Source organism: Poecilia formosa, unplaced genomic scaffold, assembly GCF_000485575.1.
Source record: "Poecilia formosa unplaced genomic scaffold, Poecilia_formosa-5.1.2 Scaffold791, whole genome shotgun sequence".
NCBI lineage: Eukaryota > Metazoa > Chordata > Actinopteri > Cyprinodontiformes > Poeciliidae > Poecilia > Poecilia formosa.
This window is the reverse complement of record NW_006800730.1, coordinates 18,182-41,603: the sequence shown is the minus strand read 5'-3', so window position 1 is coordinate 41,603 and position 23,422 is coordinate 18,182. Positions and strand designations below refer to the sequence as shown.

At 40.0% G+C, this 23,422-nt stretch overlaps 4 protein-coding genes across 4 annotated transcripts in view; 1 reads left to right on the top strand and 3 right to left on the bottom strand.

Annotated features, from left to right (window-relative positions):
* LOC103131595 (phospholipase A2 inhibitor and Ly6/PLAUR domain-containing protein-like) overlaps positions 1-5,887 on the bottom strand; it is a 42,893-nt gene extending 37,006 nt beyond the window's left edge. The window contains exons 1-2 of the mRNA XM_007543266.2: positions 5,872-5,887; positions 5,413-5,418 (exon numbers count right to left, since the gene is read on the bottom strand). The gene's annotated coding sequence lies outside the window, so the exon portion shown is untranslated. The remainder of the gene's footprint in view (positions 1-5,412; positions 5,419-5,871) is intronic.
* Positions 559-4,280, top strand: LOC103131602 (mite allergen Der f 3-like). The gene is made up of 6 exons (XM_016666766.1): positions 559-604; positions 2,383-2,464; positions 2,547-2,714; positions 3,009-3,070; positions 3,172-3,299; positions 4,263-4,280. Exons 1-6 carry the CDS (start codon positions 559-561, stop codon positions 4,278-4,280), a joined length of 504 nt encoding a protein of 167 aa, XP_016522252.1.
* Positions 5,888-6,419: 532 nt separating the features above from the next.
* Positions 6,420-8,147, bottom strand: LOC103131601 (anionic trypsin-2-like). The gene is made up of 6 exons (XM_007543273.2): positions 7,946-8,147; positions 7,505-7,697; positions 7,247-7,432; positions 6,878-6,939; positions 6,657-6,778; positions 6,420-6,566 (listed from the first exon to the last, which is right to left on the bottom strand). The coding sequence occupies exons 1-6, from the start codon at positions 7,983-7,985 to the stop codon at positions 6,420-6,422; spliced, it is 750 nt and encodes a 249-aa protein (XP_007543335.1). The 5' UTR covers positions 7,986-8,147.
* Positions 8,148-17,395: 9,248 nt separating this feature from the next.
* Positions 17,396-23,422, bottom strand: part of LOC103131600 (anionic trypsin-2-like) — a 7,634-nt gene continuing 1,607 nt past the window's right edge. The window contains exons 2-7 of the mRNA XM_007543272.2: positions 18,922-19,030; positions 18,481-18,673; positions 18,223-18,408; positions 17,854-17,915; positions 17,633-17,754; positions 17,396-17,542 (exon numbers count right to left, since the gene is read on the bottom strand). Coding sequence (XP_007543334.1) covers positions 17,396-17,542; positions 17,633-17,754; positions 17,854-17,915; positions 18,223-18,408; positions 18,481-18,673; positions 18,922-18,961 — 750 coding nt within the window. The 5' untranslated portion in view covers positions 18,962-19,030. The remainder of the gene's footprint in view (positions 17,543-17,632; positions 17,755-17,853; positions 17,916-18,222; positions 18,409-18,480; positions 18,674-18,921; positions 19,031-23,422) is intronic.

Below are 23,422 nucleotides of genomic sequence, written 5' to 3'. Positions count from 1 at the left end.
TGCTGCTCTCTGTGACTCTCAAACTTCCCTCTGATTCTGTTTCAGACTGAAACTTCTTTGCATATAAACTGTGATGCTTTTCAATCTTTAACTGTTTATCCTCTTTCTGTTCCTGCAGCCATGTTTGCACCTGGTTTCTGAGTAAAGTCCTCCTTTCTCTTCTTCAGGTGTTTCAGTGAACTCAGGTGTTTCTCTGCAGAAGAGAATCATTGGAGGTCTAAACTGTGATGACGGGGAGCGTCTTCATCATGTTCGACTGGAGAGCAGCAAGGGTGATAAAAGGATCCGCTGTGGAGGATCTCTGATCCACCCTGAGTGGATCCTGACTGCAGCTCACTGCTGGAAGCCAGGATGGTAGGAAAGATACATGAAAACTTTTTTATTTGCAGATGATCAGGTTTTCTTTGTGTTCATTATAATCGAATCTTTTCTGCAGGTCTAACTTAGCAGTGTTAAAAGTTCATCCACAGACTGCTGGGCAGCAGATTCAGGTAATCCAATATGCTACTCAAAGGAAGAATGGCCTCATTTTGCTGAAGCTTCAGACACCAGTAACAGATGTCCGACCTGCTCAGCTACCAAACTGCAGGCGTGAACTTGGAAGGTAAGTATTTCTCTAATCAAAAACATGACTCCAGGTTTTCTGTCTCCACTCCTCCAGTCCTGCTGCCTCTGCTTCAGCACACCTGAGTCAGGTAATCAGGCCACCAGCAGAACCAGAACCCGTTTAGCTCAGGTGTGTTGGACCAGAGACACATGTAAAGGACGCAGGACACCATCACTGAGGACTGGAGGTGGACACTCCTGTGTCAGTGGATGAAATCCTTCATGGATTCATTTTCTGTTCTTTCATTGTTCTTCATAACAATAAATTTTCTTCTTTGTTATCTTGTATTTTTACATTTTATTCCTATTTTGTTTTAGAGGCGATAATGTTAAACTGGCAGGAGAGGGAGGAACAACACCCAGGCCCAATAATAAGCTATGTGAGAGAAATATTGAAGTTATGTTAATAAAATCTTTGTTTCTGTCTCTACAGAAAAGGTCAAGTGAAGAACATGTTTATGATTCTCATGTTTCTCTACAGTGCCCCTCACTGATGCTATTCCATCCCAACTTCAGTGTGTCAACATGAAAGTTGTTCAGGTTCCCTATAACCATCCGACATATGGGCATATATATGATGCTGAAACAACAAACAAGGATATGTGCAAGGTACAGTACTTGAGTTTCTTCAATATCTCTCTACAGCGATTAGAAGTCTTTTCTGTTTTACAACATGAATAAATATATTGATAAAATTTTTCTACAGGCCGACGTTGGTGGAGCAGCGATGCACAATGGCATGATTTATGGAGTGGCATTTTTTAGTGAACCACACTACACATGTCAGAGTCCAGTTGTAATCAAGGATGTGTGTGATTCCCTGGGGTGGATAAAAGAAACTGTTATTAAATAAAATTCTCATCAAATTTCCTCTCACATATAATTTTATAATTGTATCTTCATCAGTTTGATCCACATGTTTGTAGAATTAGAATAAATAAATTAATTGTTTTGTTTTTTGCTCACCTGATCTTCACCTCCCTAATGGAGTTTTCTCTTCACCTGAGAAATGAAAAATAAATCAATAAATGCATGAAAAGAAACATTTCCTGGCTTATTGTCTTTACATTCATGGTTCAGTTTTTTTAGTTGATATTTTCCCTGAAATGAGTCTAAAAACATGAGTTTTAAATCACATGAAGAGGAACACCAGAAGTAATTTATTTTATCAGTTTTTTTCTTTATTTTTGAACATGCAGCATCTAAACTCTGCAGCTCTGGAGTTTCTATTCCTGATTTAGTTCTAGAGAACTTTAAACTGCAACACGATCAAAGAGCTGTGCACAAAAATAATGAAACAGAAGTCACATAATGCAAAAATTAACAGATAATAAAATCCTAATAACTTAAATATAAAACATCACATTTTTAATAAAGATAAACAAATTTCAACAATTAAAAACAATTTAAAAGTCAAAATATGGAATGAAAGAAGTTTTAAGAAATTATTTATAAACAGATAAAACTAATTAATGGTATCTTCTAGTTGACACAAATATAACAAAAAATGATGGAACTTTTTCTCTATTGCAGTTACGTGTTAATTTTAATTTTAACTCTTTTTATAGGCTTACATAAAGCCATAAAAAGAATTATGATAAAATATTAACATAAAAATTGCTTGCAAAATAAAGGAGGAAGTGCAAAAATATTTTCTTTCACTGTTGAAATTAAAATCTAAATTACATGTTTATTATGTAAAACTTCTCAGAAACTACAATTTGGTTTTCAAAAGTTTAAGTAAATTTTGAAGTAACATCTGGAAAAAGTAAAAAGATGTANAAAGGATTCACTGTGGAGGATCCCTGATCCATTCTCAGTGGATCCTGACTGCAGCTCACTGCTGGAAGCCAGGATGGTAGGAAACAGACATGAAGACATTTTTATCTGCAGATGATCAGGTTTTCTTTGTGTTCATTATAATCTAACCTTTTCTGCAGGTCTAACGTAGCAATGTTAAAAGTTCATCCACAGACTGCTGGGCAGCAGATTCAGGTGATCCAATACGCTACTCAAAGGACAAATGGCCTCATTTTGCTGAAACTTCAGACCCCAGTAACAGATGTCCAACCTGCTCAGCTACCAGACTGCAACAATCGTCTTAAAGTGTAAGTCTTTCTCTGATCAAAACATGACTTCAGGTTTTCCCTCTCCACTCTTCCAGTCCTGCTGCCTCTGCTTCAGCACACCTGAGTCAGGTAATCAGGCCACCAGCAGAACCAGAACCCGTTTAGCTCAGGTGTGTTGGACCAGAGACACATGTAAAGGACACAGGACACCGTCACTGAGGACTGGAGGTGGACACTCCTGTGTCAGTGGATGAAGTCCTTCATGGATTTGTTCTTGCATTGTTCTTCATAACAATTAATTTTCTTCATTATTATATTTTTACATTGTTTTAGAGGCGATACTGTTAAACTGGCAGGAGAGGGAGGAACGACAACTGGCCCGAATAATAAGCGGTGTGAGAGAAATATTGAAGTTATGAGAATAAAATCTTTGTTTCTGTCTCTACAGAAAAGGTTGAGTGAAGAACATGTTTATGATTCTCATGTTTCTCTACAGTATCCCTCAGTGATGCTATTCCATCCCAACTTCAGTGTGTCGACATGAAAGTTGTTCAGGTTTCCTATATCCATCCGACATATGGGCATATATTTGATGCTGAAACACCAAACAAGCATATATGCAAGGTACGGTATGTAAGTTTCTTCAGTATCTCTCTACAGCGATTAGAAGTATTTTCTGTTTTACAACATAAATAAATATATTGATAAAATTTTTCTACAGGCCGACGTTCATGCCATTGGAGCAGCGATGCACAATGGCATGATTTATGGAGTGGCATTTTTTAGTGAACCACACTACACATGTCAGAGTCCAGTTGTAATCAAGGATGTGTGTGATTCCCTGGGGTGGATAAAAGAAACTGTTATGAAATAAAATTCTCATCAAATTTCCTCTCACATATAATTTTATAATTGTATCTTCATCAGTTTGATCCACATGTTTGTAGAATTAGAATAAATGCATTGTTTTGTTTTGTTTTGTTCTCACCTGATCTTCACCTCCCTAGTGGAGTTTTCTCTTCACCTCAGAAATGAAAAATAAATCTATAAATGCATGAAAAGAAACATTTCCTGGCTGATTGTCTTTATGTTCATGGTTCAGTTTTTTCAGTTGATATTTTCCCTGAAATGAGTCTAAAAACATGAGTTTTAAATAACATGAAGAGAAACACCAGAAGTAATTTATTTTATCAGTTTTTTGCTTTATTTTTGAACATGCAGCATCTAAACTTTGCAGTTTTGGAGTTTCTATTCCTGATTTAGATCTAGAGAACTTTAAACTGCAACACGACCAAAGAGCTGTGCACAAAAATAATGAAACAGAAGTCACATAATTCAGCAATTAACAGATAATAAAATCCTAATAACTTAAATATAAAACATCACATTTTTAATAAAGATAGGAAACAAATTTCAACAATTTAAAAGTCAAAATATGGAATGAAAGAAGTTTTAAGAAAGTATTTATAAACAGATAAAACTAATTAATGGTATCTTCTAGTTGACACAAATATAACATAAAAATGATGGAACTTTTTCTCTATTGCAGTTACGTGTTGTTAATTTTAATTTTAACTCTTTTTATAGGCTTACATAAAGCCATAAAAATAATTATGATAAAATATTAACATAAAAATTGCTTGCAAAATAAAGGAGGAAGTGCAAAAATATTTATTTTCTTTCACTGTTGAAATTAAAATTTAAATTACATGTTTATTATGTAAAACGTCTCAGAAACTACAATTTGGTTTTCAAAAGTTTAAGTAAATTTTGAAGTAACATCTGGAAAAAGTAAAAAGATGTACTGCTAGTCAATTAGTCTTTATGGTTATTAAAACGATTTGCCAATTCATGTTGACTGTTAGTGGCTGTTTTCTTTTCTCATTAACTGATTTGACAATAGACATTTGTTTCAGTGTATTCGGAGTGCAGTGCTTCAAAAAGTCTCTTTTCATTGGATTTCTATTGGCTCTCTGATCCTTTATATTTTTACTTATCAGGCCAGAATTTTACTCTTCCAACAGCTTTAAGTGTGTTTCTGCTGTGCAAGACTGATATTTCTCTGCAGTATAAAGAAATAGTGGAAATTTCAAAAAGGTGAGAATTTTGGAGGTGAATAGGGTTGATTATTTTTATTTAAGAATCTTGTGAGCATCATCTCAAAGTATTCCCAGATGTCAGATTTTTTTTCCTCTAGCTGGCTCCATTTCAATCACGTTTATTTGTGTAGCACATTTCAGCAACAATGGAGTTTCAAAGTGCTTTATATAATAAAAACACAAATATAAAGTCATAAAATATATCAATCAACAATTGAGAAAACCAGTAACAAACATTACATTTTGATGAGTGACATAATCAAAATTATTAACACACATGTTTGTTAAGGTTCCTTTTATTTCGGCTACAGCTAAAGACAAATATGCGCGATCAAATACAACCCATGAAGCGGCACGGCTCATCATGCTTTTATTTTGAAAACCGACACGCAAAATGAAGGAATCACGTGACCCATGCAATGCTAGGCATCGTTGTTATCAGTCACGTGGTTTTCAGCAAGACGAAGCGGGAAGCGGTTTGGATGAATGGAAAAAAAATTGTTACACAAAAGTGTTTCGCTGTAAAGATGGTTTGTAGTGTGTTTTGTTGCAACCTGAAGAGTGAAATAAGCTTCAGTGGAGTTTGATAACAAATATAGGTTCATGTCTGGTTGAACGATGTGTTGCCCAGTTGATTATTTTTTCTTTTATGGGGGGTGTGGTATGGAGGTTATTGTAATCCATGGGGTGGTGGGGGCCAGAAAATCTTTGGGAATCACTGTTCTAAGGTTTGTGAAACTTCTGTTAAAACATGCAGACNGCTCTCCAGTCGTACTGGTTAGCTTAGCTCCTAGCTCTCCAGTCGTACTGTTTAGTCCTGGTTAGCTTAGCTCCTAGCTCTCCAGTCGTACTGTTTAGTCCTGGTTAGCTTAGCTAATGTTTCAGTCTTCGTGTCGGTTGCTACCGGTCTTTAGCTGTGTGCTAACTTCTCTGCCGTGCAGCCTGTTTTGGACTGTTGAGCTTCATCATTAAATTCATCATTTAATGATGAATTCATTGCGTCATCTCCTCACCACCTCAACCACACCACTCCTGACATGTTTGTGGCAACTAGAAGCTACCAATAATTAGTTTAACCTGTTTTTAAACATTTTAACTGATTTTTTTTTCCAGATTTCAACTTTTAAAATGTTTTTAACTTTGTTTTCTTTAAATCATTAAAAATGTGATGGTTTTCTATTATTTTTACATTAGGATTTTACTTGTTAATTGCTGAATTATGTGACTTCTATTTCATTATTTTGGTGCACAGCTCTGGTCATGTTGCAATTTAAAGTTCTCTAGAACTAAATCAGGAATAGAAACTCCAGAGCTGCAAAGTTTAGATGCTCATGTTCATTTCTGATGTAAAATAAAAACAAAAACTGAATAAACTGAATGAATTACTTCTGTTGCTCCTCTTATTTAAAACTCATGTTTTTAGACTCAGTTCAGGGAAAATATCAATTGAAGAAACTGAACCATGAATGAGCCAGGAAATGTTTCTTTTTCATGCATTTATTGATTTATTTTTCATTCTGAGGTGAAGAGAAAACTCCATTAGGGAGGTGAAGATCAGGTCAATTCATTCTAATTCTACAAACATGTGGATCAAACTGATGAAGATACAATTATAAAATTACATGATAGAGGAAATTTGATCATTTTATTTCATAGTAGTTTGTTTTATCCACCCCAGGTAGTTACACACATCCATGATTGGCACTGGTCCAGTCTTTGGATAGCGTGGTGCACCACCAGTAATCACTCCATAAATCATGCCGTTGTGCATCGCTGCCCCACCAACGTCACGCTGTAGAAAAATTCATATCAATACATTTGTTTATGTTGTAAAACAGAAAAGTCTTCAAATCGCTGTGGAGAGATAATGAAACAAACTTACATAGGATATAAACTTGGTAGGGGCTTCAGCAGAGAATACAATCCCATATAACCCGGTAAAGTAGGAAAGAATAACTTTCATTCTGAGACACTGAAGATGTGATGGAATAGGAGCATTTCTCACTGTAGAGAAACATGAGAATCATAAACATGTTCTTCACTCAACCTTCTCTTTAGAGACAGACAAAGATTTTATTTTCATAACTTCAATATTTCTCTCACGTAGCTGATTTTTGTGGCCAGTTGTCGTTGCTCCCTCTCCTGCCAGCTTAACAGTATCGCCTCTAAAACACAAGAATAAAATGTAAAAATATAACAATGTAGAAAATTGTTATGAAGAACAATGAAAGAACAGAAAATGAATCCATGAAGGACTTCATCTACTGACACAGGAGTGTCCACCTCCAGTCCTCAGTGATGGTGTCCTGCGTCCTTTGCATGTGTCTCTGGTCCAACACACCTGAGCTAAATGGGTTCTGGTTCTGCTGGTGGCCTGATTACCTGACTCAGGTGTGCTGAAGCAGAGGCAGCAGGACTGGAGGAGTGGAGAGAGAAAACCTGAAGTCAAGTTTTGATCAGAGAAAGACTTACTCTTTAAGACGATTGTTGCAGTCTGGCAGCCGAGCAAGTCGGACATCTGTTACTGGTGTCTCAAGCTTCAGCAACATGATGTCATGGAACTGTCTAAAGGTCTTATAAATCACAGGAGTTTGTTGGATTTGTTGTTGCTGCTGCCCAGCAGTCCGTGGATGAACTTTTAACGTTGCTTTGATAACCCTGTAGAAAAGGTTAGATTATAATGTACAGTTTTTATCTGCAGATAAAACTGTCTTCAAGTCTGTTTCCTACCATCCTGGCTCCGACTTCCAACAGTGAGCTGCAGTCAGGATCCACTGAGGGTGGATCAGAGTTCCTCCACAGTGGATTTTTACATCACCATTGGTGCTCTCCAGTCGAACATGATGAACATGCTCCCTGTCATCACAGTTTCGACCTCCAACGATTCTCTTCTGCCGAGAAACATCTGAGTTCACTGAAACACCTGAAGAAGAGGAAGGAGGACTTTACTCAGAAACCAGGTGCAAACATGGCTGCAGGAACAGAAAGAGGATAAACAGTTAAAGATTGAAAAGCATCACAGTTTATATACAAAGAAGTTTCAGTCTGAAACAGAATCAGAGGGAAGTTTGAGAGTCACAGAGAGCAGCAGCCTCCCTGGAACCAGTGGACGTGTCTCCAGTGTCCCCAGTGTCCCCAGTGTCTCCAGTGTTTCCATAGTTTCCGACTCACCCAGCACCAGCAGCAGCAGCAGAACCTTCAGCAGAGCCATTGCTGGTCCAGCTTCCTGTGAATGTCTGCAGTCCTGGAGCAGCTTTTAAACTCTGTTCACAACTTCCTGCTGGACAGGAAGCCACCAATCACAGGACAGACACCGATCTGTCCAATCACAGGACAGACACCGATCTGTGCTGTCATCTGCATAAAGAGGAACTTTAACATCTCATCGTTGTAAAGAAACTTGAAAAGTTCTTGTTCCATTGACATTTCATTTGACTAACCAAATATTTTCCCCTTTTATAATTTAAATAATCAGCAAATGAAACATTAACTTTTTCATCAATAATAAGGAATTGACTCAAAACAAGCAGCTTATATATTTTACTGCAAATTTACTTGTAAATCAATTTGACCTTATCTGAGGTGAACTGAGAGATTTGCGCTAGAAAATAGTCTAAAAACAATTTGTAATTTTTCTGTTTTTGTTGTGCACACCTTGCAGTAAGCTTTGCTCAAGGGAAAACTTGATTGTATTTGTTACCGGCACCAGGCCTAGGGGAATCTGGGCCAGTATCAAGTGGTGCACAGGCAGATGAATCCTGTGCAACCAAGATCTGTGGATCACAGAGGAAGCGAGCTGAAACAATGTTACTCTGGCAAGCGCTCGTTTAGTCTGAGCTGCCCATTTTCAATTAAAGAAAAACAAACAAATAACTAAATATCTATCCATCCATCCATTTTCTTCCGCTTCATCTGGGGTCGGGTCACGGGAGGAGCAGCTTCAGAAGGGAGGCCCAGACTTCCCTCTCCCCAGCCACTTCTTCCAGCTCCTCCGGGGGNTGGAGGTTATTGTAATCCATGGGGTGGTGGGGGCCAGAAAATCTTTGGGAATCACTGTTCTAAGGTTTGTGAAACTTCTGTTAAAACATGCAGACTGTCAAACCTCTCACTACAGAGCAGAAGAGGACAGAGGCTGATTTTTATAACCTTTGTTGAGGTAGATGAGATCAGAGGATAAGATTGGCTTCACATGTAAGTATTGGCAGATCACCAATTCCCCAAAATTAAGGAAATCGGCGCCCTATAAATGAATCCTATATTACACATGCATATAGGATATAATGTAAACAACACTGAGAGAGATGTGATAAGTTTATTGGAATAATTGTGAATGATCTAGTCGTCCGACTGTTGATTACAATAATCCACATTATTAGCAGAAATGGGAGGACAACAAAAGGAGGCTTGGGCCGGCCCTGCCGTCCACTATGGAGCTTACAGAGTGGTAGAAAAGAGCAGCTGCTGCGACGGAGACATCTGCAATGCCCGAATTAACTACACAGAACCTGGTAATTAATTTGTTTTGTTTAAATTGCTTTTCACTGCTTTGAACAATTAGAATTTACAGTGCTGACAAACTTTTTGACCCATTTCATAAATGGGTTAAAAGTAGAATTCAGTTACAGTGAAGAGAAGAAGAAAAATTGTTGAACTAACTTATTTGACTTGCTTCAATTGATGGCTAGAAATTAAATTCAGTTTATCCAACTTAATTTATTAAGGGGGCGAGAGTCCAGAAAACAAAACTTAGTCCATACAAAAAACTACCCAACCAGCGTGGGCGAAGAACCAGGAAGCGGGTCGGGCAGCCGACGCTGGCGGAGGAAGCGGAGTCCTTGAGGCGGATCCGTGTTGAACATTTATGCTTGCCATTAAAATATCTAGTTAGCAACTACACTAAATATTAAGTTTACTAATTATTTAGCTCAAAACTAAATATTTAGCTAGTGTTGAGGAAAGTAAATATTCTTAGTGTTTAATACAGTTAAATCTTACGACATGTGAAAATAGTGGATTAAGCTAGAGTCCTTTGGATAAAATCTTAGAGGGCTTTAAGTTAGCCCTGCAGAAAAGAATGTCTGTTATGCGGGAGGAACCACGTCATAAATTAACTCTCGCACAAAGGCCGTGTCTCAAATGAGCAGGGAGCCAGGAGATCTTCCTCAGAGAAAACACTAAAACTTAAGAACAAAACTAACAATACAATACTGACAATAATTGCAATTTAGTCAGTAGAATACCAGTTAGTTAAAATTAACATCATTTGAAGTAGTCTTAATTTGTAGCTTTACAGTAACAACTACATGGAGTCCAAGAGGATGCAGAAGTTCTGAACCACTTTGCGTACCAGGCTTCATGTCAATTTAAAATTACTGCACTGATCTGTATTAGGAATTACACAACAGGGAAATAAAATAGGTTTAAGACAGGTTTGCTATTGGTTGAACTCTGGTAAAAGACTAGAGGCTTTGTTCCAACCAGGAATTAGGAGGGACATCACATTTCAAACTGGCATGAGAAGAGCTTGCTCTAAATGACCTTTGCTCTCCCTTGTCTAGATAGAGAAGTGCTGTAGCACTGAAATTAAAGAGGTCTCAGAAGGTAATAAAATTGCCCAAACTGAGTAATTTGAAACTGGATCTATCCATTTCAAATTACCTTCTTAATTGCAATTAAGAATTAAGAACACACCTTAATTGCATAATTGCATAAATTAAAACAAAGGAAACACCCTTTTGTATAACAGTAAGGGCCCCAGAGGAACATATCAGATTTGCTTTTGCAACTCTCCAAAGACGTCTTTGCCTTGTTTTTTTTTCCTTATCCTATTAGTCTCAGGTAAATTAAGGTCTGTCTTCATGTGTATGAAGTGTCTGTGTTGTTGATGTGATTTTATACTTTTGAATGTTGGAATAAACCCTGAAAATGCATGGCGTGGAGCTCTGATTGTTAACTCTGTATGGCTTGTATTTCCACGCATTGCGTCATTAAATCCTGGAGGATAAGAAAATACAACGAGTCAGAACTTGATGATTTTTACTCTCTTAAACTAGCAAATAATATTTATCTTGCTAGGTAATTATTTAGCGCAAAGCTAAACGTTTAGCTCCCTCTGATCTTCTCCAAAGACCGAAAAGGTTTGAGTATTTGTCCATTTAATGTTTCTAAAGTTTAAGTTATCATTAGAAAATGTGTTCAAAACTGCTAGAATTTACCAGAATAATTCAACATATCCATGCAGATATTATTGTTTTCTACATGAACTCTCTGATGGACATTTTAGTTTTGTTGTCTTTAATGATGAGTTTTAAAACAAAAAAAATATGTTTAATATTTTACTGGAAATCCATTATTTTCTTCACTAATAATTAGAAATAAACACAAGAGTTACAATCGGATCAGACAAAATACATTTATTTTCTAGTTATGTGACAGTGGATATTATTGCGGATTATAACAAACAGCCATTTGATTTCTTCAGAAAAAAAGTATCCTCACAGTTTGATTTACAAATTAACTTTAATCACCAAATAATCCAGAGCTGCATGAGATGTCTCATGTTCATCCAATATNACCCCAAGGGGTTCCCAGGCCAGCCGAGAGACATAGTCCCTCCAGCGTGTCCTGGGTCTTCCCCGAGGCCTCCTCCCGGTGGGACGTGCCTGGAACACCTCACCAGGGAGGCGTCCAGGAGGCATCCTGACCAGATGCCCGAGCCACCTCAACTGGCTCTACTCTGAGTCCCTCCCGGATAACCGAGCTTCTCACCCTATCTCGGAGAAGGCACTCTACCCTTTTCCGGCTCAAGACCATGGCCTCGGATTTGGAGGCACTGATCCTAAATAAAATACAATTATATATTATTATATAATATAATTTAAATCCAATCAACATCCAGAGTTTCCACAAAGAAATAAAATAAAACAAAGTGCACTCTAACCCTAACCCTAGCAAAAAATGAAGAAAATCTAATCCTAAATTTACATAACCAAACTGAACAAAACATTCCATTTACAACACAGTAAATACCAACGTTTGTGTCAGTTACAACAGTTTTCTTAATCACTAATGTGTGTCAGTTATAACCATTACAGCAGTTACAAAGGAGATCAAGCACTTTTATGAAAAAAATACTACAACACTACGAAATACAATATGTTAACTAATCGTTATATATTTACAGAACATTTTAAATGGGCTATTAAAAGTTTCCGTCTATCTTACCTGTGGATCACAAAGGAAGCGAGTTGATCACAGAGAATGCGGATGCCCAGAGCCAGGAAACGTTCTTCCTGTTAGACCCACAGCGGCACGAGAGCGCCCCCACTGACAACAACAAGCACGTCTATATACATAAAAAGGAAGAAGAAATAACCAAGATGTTGCACAGGGTAAAGTATGATTGTTTTCTTTTTAATTCTTTTTTGTGGTTTGCATGTTTGAATTGTTTTTGTTTTCCCCTTTAGCAACCCAAACATGCTGGGCTGGGCTGAAGGCGGTCGTATAAGGAGGCAGAGCGCACGGATTGCGTTCCGTAATCAGTGAGTTCAGGTGTCAGCAGAGGCTGATTGAAGCCAGAATAAAAGGAACCTGGATGGAAGGAGAAGGGCGAAGAATGATCCTGTGATTGCCAGAGACGGATGCGCCGCCGAGCGAGGGGCGGATGGAATCCGCACGCCAGGCGCGAAGTGCAGAGAGATGGGCCGATGGCTCAGTGCAGAGGATCGCGGCAGAAGGGAACCTGCCCGAGCCTATGAGGTCAGTCTGAAAAGGGGCGTGGGACGCCGAAGAGCGGAACAGTGCTGGAGCGTCGCAGAGTCAGCTAAGGATCGAAAAGTGAGCATCTTATAGACAGATTGCCATCACCTGGAGCAGCGTGATGAGTAGAGCCCAACTGGTGACTTCCTTTAAGGACAATTACTGAACTTTGGATTTTGTTAAGAAGAAAAGGACTGTTTTATTGTGTCACTACTAAAAGTGACCCTTTGTAATAAAATACATTAAATTTGACTGTTTAGGGTTGGGGTTAGGGTTGGGTTTTTGAGTTGTACCAAGAACGAAAGGTGGGGCTTTATTGGTCACAAAGACAAAAAACAAGACCAATTCTGATTCAAAAATAAGGATATATTCATTTTTTTAATATTTACTGTTGCTCAACCCACAACTACACTCTCTCCTGTTTTAAAAGATGCCTCGAGACATCCAGAGTAGAAATCACAAATATAACTTGTAAATAACTGCTAAATTGGAAAATTCTCATTTTTCATTGGTCCAACAGTGGCTTTAATTTAGGCTTTTATTTTAAAGAACGGTAGATTTCCTCTTTGTTTGTTCTGTGGTTACTTAGCAACACCCTGCGAGATGAGACAACTTTAGATTATAAAGAAACCTGGGGAAAATCTTTGAAATGGCACCCTCGGAAAGCAGAATGAGTTTTCACGGTGTCAATGGAAAGAAAGGTTGAGATTAAATTGCACCCGTTTGAAACTCCCAGCGTCTGGATGTTCAGTCCGAGAGGCCGCTACAAATATAAAAAGTCATGTCAGTCGCTTGAAATGTCTATCATTTGTCAAAGTATCATTGCCCTAAAATATCCATATTGGCACACATTCAGATGTAGCAGAGTAAGACGGTATGGGGCAAGGAATTCATGCAATCATTAGATTTACTCCAGGTTGCAATGGGTGATGGGATGGTTGACCCAAGCGATCATATGTGAAGACCTCTGTAGGTTTTACAGCTCTGGCTGACCTGCTTACTGGCAGCACTTCTTCCTCTGGTGTCTGCATGCCAGGTTCGGAACTATCACCTCCATTTTCCACCTCATTCTCCATTGATGGTTCTTCATACAGTTCTTCAGTTAAGCCGTTTTACACTGCGAGGAATGGAACGGCACGGAACGGGTTCAAAGTAGGGCCGACCGTGTTTGCATTAGAACTCTTGACCCGGTTCTACCCAGCTCCTTGGAATCACAACAGCTGTGGTTCCAATTGGGCCGGCCAAGCGGGCTGCTTAGAATCAGCAGCTGATTGGTTTAGCGTCAGCCGTTGGTGGTTTTGCAGTCAGCCGTTGATCGGGTCTAGCTGGCTCTCACTAAACTGCTCTTACTGTATTTTGTAAAGAGTGCTCTTTTTAATATTTTTATTATTAATATTTTAAATTTGCAATGAATTCCCCTCAATATTCTGCTGTTACCTGGTCCCATAATGAGGTAATTTTTTCCTCTGCTCACTCCCTGATAAACGAGTACAGAACGAACTAGATCGGTCAACGAGGAAAGAGAAAGTTTTCCGCCGCATCTCTGAGGAAAAGGCTTCGGCCACTGCATCAAAACCGTTGTTTAGTTTAAAAAAATAATGACGTCAGGTTCAGCTTCGATGCCGCCCTCAGTTATATGTAAACACAACAGGGCTGCAGTATGGGTGGAACCAGACCGAAGCGTGCCGTTCCCTTCTGCTCTGTTCCTTGCAGTGCGAAAGCGGCTTCAGTGGTGCCACTTTAGGTACCACCAACACAGTGGTTCTGGGACCACTGTTGGATTTCAGCATCCTGCGTTAAATGTCCTGCACTCTGAAGCTACTGCTGAGATTACTGTGGACATTTGCTCAGAAACATGAAGGATTGCTTTACTCCTTTCATGAACAGGAATAGTTCTGAGGACATAGTTGTTCTCCTTCAGAATTTTCATATTTCTACTCAACTGTCAGATTGTCATGATTCTGGTATTCATTCTTTTTTTCGTGTTTTGTTTGAGGATTTAATTTGTTTATCTTGTTCAAAGGGCAATTCATTAACATGTAGCAGTAGATTCCGATGCAAAACACGAAATGTTTTGTTCCCAGTTTCTGGTTGTACACGGTAGATAGGCCCATCACCGATCCTGTTAACAACTCGATGAATATTTTTCTCCCAATAAGTACAGAATTGTTCCTTGTATCTGTTTTAGCCACTGCTCATAATGGGGGGTGACTGCCCTGAGGGCCCCGATGACCACAGGCACCACTGTGGTCTTCACCTTCCAGTTCCTCTCTGAGGCCCTGGTATTTCTCCAGTTTCTCGTGCTCCTTTTTCCTGATCTTGCAGTCACTTGGTATTGCTACATCCACCACAATTGCTTTCCTCTGTTATTTATCCACCACCACAATGTCCGGTGGTGGTGCATGCCAGGTTTGGAACTATCCCCTCCATTTTCCACCCCATTTTCCATTGATGGTTCTCCATACAGTTCTTCAGTTAAGCCGTTTTTGCACTGCAACGAATGGAACAATTACCATTTTGTCTGTCTGGATCTGGAAGTCCCACAAGATGTTATTTATTTTGGGAATGCACACAAACCACTAAAGTGGATACTGGTGCAGTATAAAATACACTGCCAACTACTGGCCATCCACTGAAAGTTCAAGAAAAGCATGCCGACCCACTCAGGAATACCCAGTCCCTCCTTCTGCTGTAGAAACTCTTGCAGGTAAAAATATTTTATGACATGAAGTAAAGACTAAAACTACTGATGTAGTTTCCAAATAACTTTGTATTTGGAGAAATTACAAATCATCACCTGTCCACTAGAGTGGACGTCATGCATCAGTGGCAATATTTTGACAGGTATTTACTGACATTACTCTGACTATAGATACAANAACTTCTGCTGTAGAAAAAAATTAAGTAAACACTACATTTACAGCGAACCCTTGTTTTTCTTAGGGGTTGCGTTCCGAAAATAACCCGTGATAGGCAAAATCCTTTTTTACAGTTATTACACAGCATACATAAATACTCTACATTGAAACCAAAGAACAAAACCTGTTTTCAGGTCAGCGGATGTGCGTGTTCATCAATCGGGCCTTAATCTGATCCGCAGTCGTAGCATTAAAGCGTCTCCTCCAATCTGCCCCGAGAGATTCACAGCTGGATCTATGGCAGAGCGATGGAGCTCGTCAAGCGAGCCTCCGGTCGGGTTCTGCTGCCTCTGGCCACAGATTTTTTAATTTTTAATTTTTTTTTCCAGCAGACATTGAAAGTTTCAGTTTCCATCTCCTGAGTGGCCAATCTGTATTAAACACCGTAACGTTATTGGCACTCGGGTAGCGCGAAGATTGTTTTTACCCATCATATGGTCAATCAACCAGCGGTCAATCAGGGCGAAGAACACTGTAGGAAAAAAAACTGCACAAAAAAATCTGCGAAGCAGCGATACCGTGAAAAGTGAACCGCATTACAGCGAGGGTTCACTGTATGTGAAATAATTTATAAAAAGCAACTGAGTAATTTGTAGAATGGCTGTAGCCTTGAGTTTATCTAGGTGTATCTGAGACTTCAGATCTCATGCCTGTCCTCAAATTGCCTCAGCATTGAAAAGGTGGATTTATTTAAATGAGACAGTTTAGTCAAACATGTGCGACACTTAACCTGCAGAACAAAATATGAAAGTAAACTAAGAGTCAGTTTCAGCTGAATTTGGATTCAGATCAAGTAGAAACTGGAACCGGATGAAACAACAAAAATGAAAACTAATTTATTTTCCAATATAAGATCAAAATGGTCCCACACTGTGGAAACCTTTCGTCTGAGGCTGCTCCATAAAAGATCAAGAATTTGTTTGGCTAATGCTTTTGACAGATTCGCTTCCTTATAAACACAGTTTGGCATCCAGTGTCATTTCGAAACAGTTCCTGTATTGGTCACGTGACTTGCTGAAACCAATACGCCTACTGACACAGGTGTTGGTCTGTGGGTTTGATACATGCACCAGTGCGTCGGTGTTGCTGGACCCATCACTAGTCGTACTGTTTAGTCCTGGTTAGCTTAGCTCCTAGCTCTCCAGTCGTACTGTTTAGTCCTGGTTAGCTTAGCTAATGTTTCAGTCTTCGTGTCGGTTGCTACCGGTCTTTAGCTGTGTGCTAACTTCTCTGCCGTGCAGCCTGTTTTGGACTGTTGAGCTTCATCATTAAATTCATCATTTAATGATGAATTCATTGCGTCATCTCCTCACCACCTCAACCACACCACTCCTGACATGTTTGTGGCAACTAGAAGCTACCAATAATTAGTTTAACCTGTTTTTAAACATTTTAACTGATTTTTTTTTCCAGATTTCAACTTTTAAAATGTTTTTAACTTTGTTTTCTTTAAATCATTAAAAATGTGATGGTTTTCTATTATTTTTACATTAGGATTTTACTTGTTAATTGCTGAATTATGTGACTTCTATTTCATTATTTTGGTGCACAGCTCTGGTCATGTTGCAATTTAAAGTTCTCTAGAACTAAATCAGGAATAGAAACTCCAGAGCTGCAAAGTTTAGATGCTCATGTTCATTTCTGATGTAAAATAAAAACAAAAACTGAATAAACTGAATGAATTACTTCTGTTGCTCCTCTTATTTAAAACTCATGTTTTTAGACTCAGTTCAGGGAAAATATCAATTGAAGAAACTGAACCATGAATGAGCCAGGAAATGTTTCTTTTTCATGCATTTATTGATTTATTTTTCATTCTGAGGTGAAGAGAAAACTCCATTAGGGAGGTGAAGATCAGGTCAATTCATTCTAATTCTACAAACATGTGGATCAAACTGATGAAGATACAATTATAAAATTACATGATAGAGGAAATTTGATCATTTTATTTCATAGTAGTTTGTTTTATCCACCCCAGGTAGTTACACACATCCATGATTGGCACTGGTCCAGTCTTTGGATAGCGTGGTGCACCACCAGTAATCACTCCATAAATCATGCCGTTGTGCATCGCTGCCCCACCAACGTCACGCTGTAGAAAAATTCATATCAATACATTTGTTTATGTTGTAAAACAGAAAAGTCTTCAAATCGCTGTGGAGAGATAATGAAACAAACTTACATAGGATATAAACTTGGTAGGGGCTTCAGCAGAGAATACAATCCCATATAACCCGGTAAAGTAGGAAAGAATAACTTTCATTCTGAGACACTGAAGATGTGATGGAATAGGAGCATTTCTCACTGTAGAGAAACATGAGAATCATAAACATGTTCTTCACTCAACCTTCTCTTTAGAGACAGACAAAGATTTTATTTTCATAACTTCAATATTTCTCTCACGTAGCTGATTTTTGTGGCCAGTTGTCGTTGCTCCCTCTCCTGCCAGCTTAACAGTATCGCCTCTAAAACACAAGAATAAAATGTAAAAATATAACAATGTAGAAAATTGTTATGAAGAACAATGAAAGAACAGAAAATGAATCCATGAAGGACTTCATCTACTGACACAGGAGTGTCCACCTCCAGTCCTCAGTGATGGTGTCCTGCGTCCTTTGCATGTGTCTCTGGTCCAACACACCTGAGCTAAATGGGTTCTGGTTCTGCTGGTGGCCTGATTACCTGACTCAGGTGTGCTGAAGCAGAGGCAGCAGGACTGGAGGAGTGGAGAGAGAAAACCTGAAGTCAAGTTTTGATCAGAGAAAGACTTACTCTTTAAGACGATTGTTGCAGTCTGGCAGCCGAGCAAGTCGGACATCTGTTACTGGTGTCTCAAGCTTCAGCAACATGATGTCATGGAACTGTCTAAAGGTCTTATAAATCACAGGAGTTTGTTGGATTTGTTGTTGCTGCTGCCCAGCAGTCCGTGGATGAACTTTTAACGTTGCTTTGATAACCCTGTAGAAAAGGTTAGATTATAATGTACAGTTTTTATCTGCAGATAAAACTGTCTTCAAGTCTGTTTCCTACCATCCTGGCTCCGACTTCCAACAGTGAGCTGCAGTCAGGATCCACTGAGGGTGGATCAGAGTTCCTCCACAGTGGATTTTTACATCACCATTGGTGCTCTCCAGTCGAACATGATGAACATGCTCCCTGTCATCACAGTTTCGACCTCCAACGATTCTCTTCTGCCGAGAAACATCTGAGTTCACTGAAACACCTGAAGAAGAGGAAGGAGGACTTTACTCAGAAACCAGGTGCAAACATGGCTGCAGGAACAGAAAGAGGATAAACAGTTAAAGATTGAAAAGCATCACAGTTTATATACAAAGAAGTTTCAGTCTGAAACAGAATCAGAGGGAAGTTTGAGAGTCACAGAGAGCAGCAGCCTCCCTGGAACCAGTGGACGTGTCTCCAGTGTCCCCAGTGTCCCCAGTGTCTCCAGTGTTTCCATAGTTTCCGACTCACCCAGCACCAGCAGCAGCAGCAGAACCTTCAGCAGAGCCATTGCTGGTCCAGCTTCCTGTGAATGTCTGCAGTCCTGGAGCAGCTTTTAAACTCTGTTCACAACTTCCTGCTGGACAGGAAGCCACCAATCACAGGACAGACACCGATCTGTCCAATCACAGGACAGACACCGATCTGTGCTGTCATCTGCATAAAGAGGAACTTTAACATCTCATCGTTGTAAAGAAACTTGAAAAGTTCTTGTTCCATTGACATTTNTTACAAATCATCACCTGTCCACTAGAGTGGACGTCATGCATCAGTGGCAATATTTTGACAGGTATTTACTGACATTACTCTGACTATAGATACAATATGCACCATTTACAGAAAATATTTTTACTATAAAAACATTTTTATATTTTAGACCTTAACTTGAAGATTTAAGAGAAAAAGTCCATTGTTGTCATTTTATTTTCTAACAAAGTTGGACTTTATTTATATTTAAATGTTTACATTACATATATTCATTCCAAACTGACTGTGACGGACAGAGTGGCTTTAAAGTCCAATGCATTTCCACCATCTGTCATGATGTGTGCGGTTGAGGTGTGGACCCAAATGCAGCAGGCCGGAGACATAAAAGTTCTGTTGTAGATTTAATTAAAAATAAAACTTACAAAACAAGAAAACAAAGTCCAAGGAACAAAAATAAACTCAAACCAGAGACATGAAGAGACCAAGAGGAAACCAGGGAGAAGGGATGAGGAGCAGTGGCCTGGAGTAACAAGACGAACCGACGAGTAACAGTCTGAGATTTGACTAATTAGAGACGTGATTATATATTCATCTACTAATAAAAAAAACATCCATTTTATGTGGCTAAAACTTAGTTTGGAATAAAGTGGAGCTAATGTGCTAATAAAGATTAACTTTAGGACAAGCATGAATACAAAAATAGAAAAAAGCCATGATGACACATTGTGTAAAACAAACGGACTAATGTAACTAAAATGTCCTTCATAAAAGAAACTATGAATCTTGTGATTTTTTATAGACAAGAAATGTTATAAGAAGTTAATAGGAACACTCTGCTATGGACAAAAGGACACTTTGTCTTTTCTCTGTTTTATCTGCTCACATTCACACAACTGCTGGCTGAATATGTTTGGTTGTCACAAAAGAATTAAACTATTAATACTCATACTGGTTTAGAACCAGTGCAATTCATTTAGGAGTAAAGAAAATATGATCTGCCTCTGCAAAAATCTATTTAGGGGATATGTTTTGCATTTATCCCATGGTAAAGCCAACAATATAACTTCACCTGCTAACGACACATACAAGTAGCAAAACAAGACGGGAAAATATGCCAATTTGTGTAGGTATATTTTTTCTCAGGAAGGGTGATTAACAGGCCTCTGCAATACTTGATGGTCATGCAATCATTTGAATCAGCTGTTCTGGAATAGAAGGACATCTAAGGGGGCGTTTACACGATAACGATCTAACAAAACGTTATCGTTTTGTTCCGTTTTTGTTGGATGTTTACACGAAAACGTTCTAATTACGATCTGTGTTTACACAGTAACGGTACACATCGAAAACGTGTAATGCTCTCGCTGCGCCTAGTTGGTGCTAGGTTCTTTGAAACTGAGGGTGTAACCCAGGTTAAAATAGCCTCTTCATAAAAATAATAGTAAATTAGATAGATAGGAAATAAATAAATAGGAAAATAAATAGGGAATTAATCGATCTTAAAATTGTTATTCTCTTATTCTGAAGGGTCGCATTTATGTGTAACCCACGTGACTAGCTTCAGCCAATCGGGTTACTACGTTCTCTGACGTGAGAGAAAGCAAGCAGAGAGTGTAAAGCAAGCAGAGAGTGCAGAAGCAAACGGGATTGTGCTGAAAAGAAAAGACGGATAAGAGAAATGGACCACTCGTAGCTGATTTGCTGTTTAAGACGAGTTTGTGTTTTTTATTTCTTGAGAAGGAGCTTTTCGCATATTTTTTCTCTCACCCTGACTGCGTTCGGGATCATTTTTTGTGTTGTGGAACTGGACTTGGTGAGTTGAAAGTGTATTTTGTTTCTTTTGTTTCTTTTTTAAGACAATGTATTTGTTAAACATTTATTTAATTTAAATGGAAAGCTGAAGCGGAGGCTGATCAGCGGAGGCGTTGGCTGTTGCTCTTGGTGCTAACAGCAAGTCAACTGAAAGTCAACAGGAGTAACAGCTGATCCGCTGAAGCTAACAGCTGCTCTTGTCAACAGAAATTCAACCGCTTATCAGCAGAGGAGCTAACTGTTGCTAACTGTCGCTCTTTGTTGGCAACAGGCTTTTTTTTTTTTTTTTAAAACAATAAGGTATACACATTCCGCTTTAAAGTTGAACATCAGCTCTGGTCCCATGGCTCTGGCTGCGGGAGCGGGTTGTGCGGTAACTGGACTGGTGGACAGGGGTAAGTGTGTAGTTCCATAGTACTAAAGACGCAGTCACAGTCAAGTCTAACATAGAATAATCTCTGAACATTATGTACAGGCGAAGCACCTTCATATTTGTACAACCATATGCTCATGGCTGACTCCCTCTCCACCACTACTGAGCATAACGAGGAACTCGGGGTCCTTGGTGCCCTTCTAGGGAGGCTACTTCTATGGCAATGCTTGGGTGGTTCGCTACTGTTGCCTGACACTCTACAAACGCCTCCTGCTCCTCCTCAGTTTCGCCGCCTTGAATATGTGTGTCGTCATCCATAGCCGCCAAGTATGACTCTATTAGCTTATCAATCACCCCCTCTCGACGTTTATCAGGCGTGATCCCTCGATATCCGGACAATTCGTGATCACCCAACTTGGTTAAGAGTTTGTGCGCTATCCAGGTTATGGCCCAGAACCGTGGGGCTTTGACAGCACCTAAGTCATTCCTGAAGCCATAATAGATGCGACCATCTACTTCTTGGAATGCCAGCATTACATTTTGCCATTGATCCGGATATAGTCGTCGGACAATGACCCATCCAAATTTGGGGTGAAGATGGATTGCACGCGCTACCAGGTCCAGTAGGACGCGGAGGCGGATCGCAGCCTGAGGAACCTCCCTGAGCCATCTCGCCATTATCAAATGAGCGTTATTTTCATGGATCAGGTGACCGAAATTCTGATATGTCAACGCCACATCCGTGTGCTGGAACATTTGCACTACGGTCGGCATCAGCTGCCTGAGCTCCCCCATAATGCGATCCGCCTTCCGGTTGCTTAGATTCCCCCGTGTGGCGAACGCTATCAGTAGGATAAAGATGCCATACAAACACCGTTGTCGCTCTCGGCACTCAGGGTGAGAAATGAGGCGATAGATGAGGCCAAGCTTAGCACTGAGTGTAGCATTGTCTGCCCAGGCTCCTGTAGCCTTATTGTAGACGCCGGCAAGATCGGTCTCAGATAACCGGGCGACCCCGTCTGAAAACCATCCCGCATCTCTTAGACGGACGGTGTCCTGCAGAACCCGCTCCAACTCTGCTCGGGCCTCGTCTTGAGGTAGAAACTGCCGGACTGGGAGGTTGGGTGCGATGGCTTCAACGATAATCTGTTGTCGGACAAGAGCCGGCTGGTCTCTATCTGCGCGGAGGGCACACAGGACGCCTATAGCTGCAAGGTGCTCCATGGTGAACCCCTGTCCGTCCATAACCTCGGCCGTGAAAGGTGCTACATTCAGATTCGGGAACATACAGGCCAACACCCCTCCCCCTTGTACTAGTGCAGCGAAGATCTCGGGGTTGTCGGCCGGTCCCCATCTGCGTCTCAACACATAATTATCTTTGGATTCCGCTTCGGTGTAGTCTTCTCCTGGCTCCCTCTCATCAGCGGACTCCTCTTCGCCTTCCTCTTCACCTCCATCTCCGTCTTCGGTCCCTCCACGTGATTCACTGCGCTCGCGATCCTGTTCTTGACCTTCTCGCCTACTATTATGCCTATGGTGTTCCGGTCCTTCACCTCTCCTGCTGTCCTCCGGAGGTTGTTCATCCGCCTGCTCCCGTTCCCGCTGTCGGTGACCCGGTCCTGCGCCGTCGGGCTCTGCCCCGGGACGATGCCCCCCACGCCTAGAGCCTCCTGCAGGAGACCCTCTAGCAGCATGGGCATGGAAACCTCCACGTTGCCAGCCTTTCCCAGCCATGAGCTATATGTTTGCCTACAAGACAACAACACAGCAGAACAATTCAGAAAGGACAGATCAAACTGTGCTTCAGATTGATGTCTTGTTTCTTCCGATGATCCAACAGTTAATTCTGTTTCAGTGACCCACTGCTAATACGCACGACAACATAGGCAGGTCATACCAAGTCGCGAGGTTGGCAATGTCCAGCAGAAGGCGTAGCTCCTACTTGATGGTCATTAAGCTCCGGTGTTGGCTCGCCATCTCGTTCTCCTTAGAAAGATCCAATTCAGTGATGATCCGAGACTCTTTAGGAAGATCCAATTCAGTGATGATCCGAGACTCTTTAGGAAGATCCAATTCAGT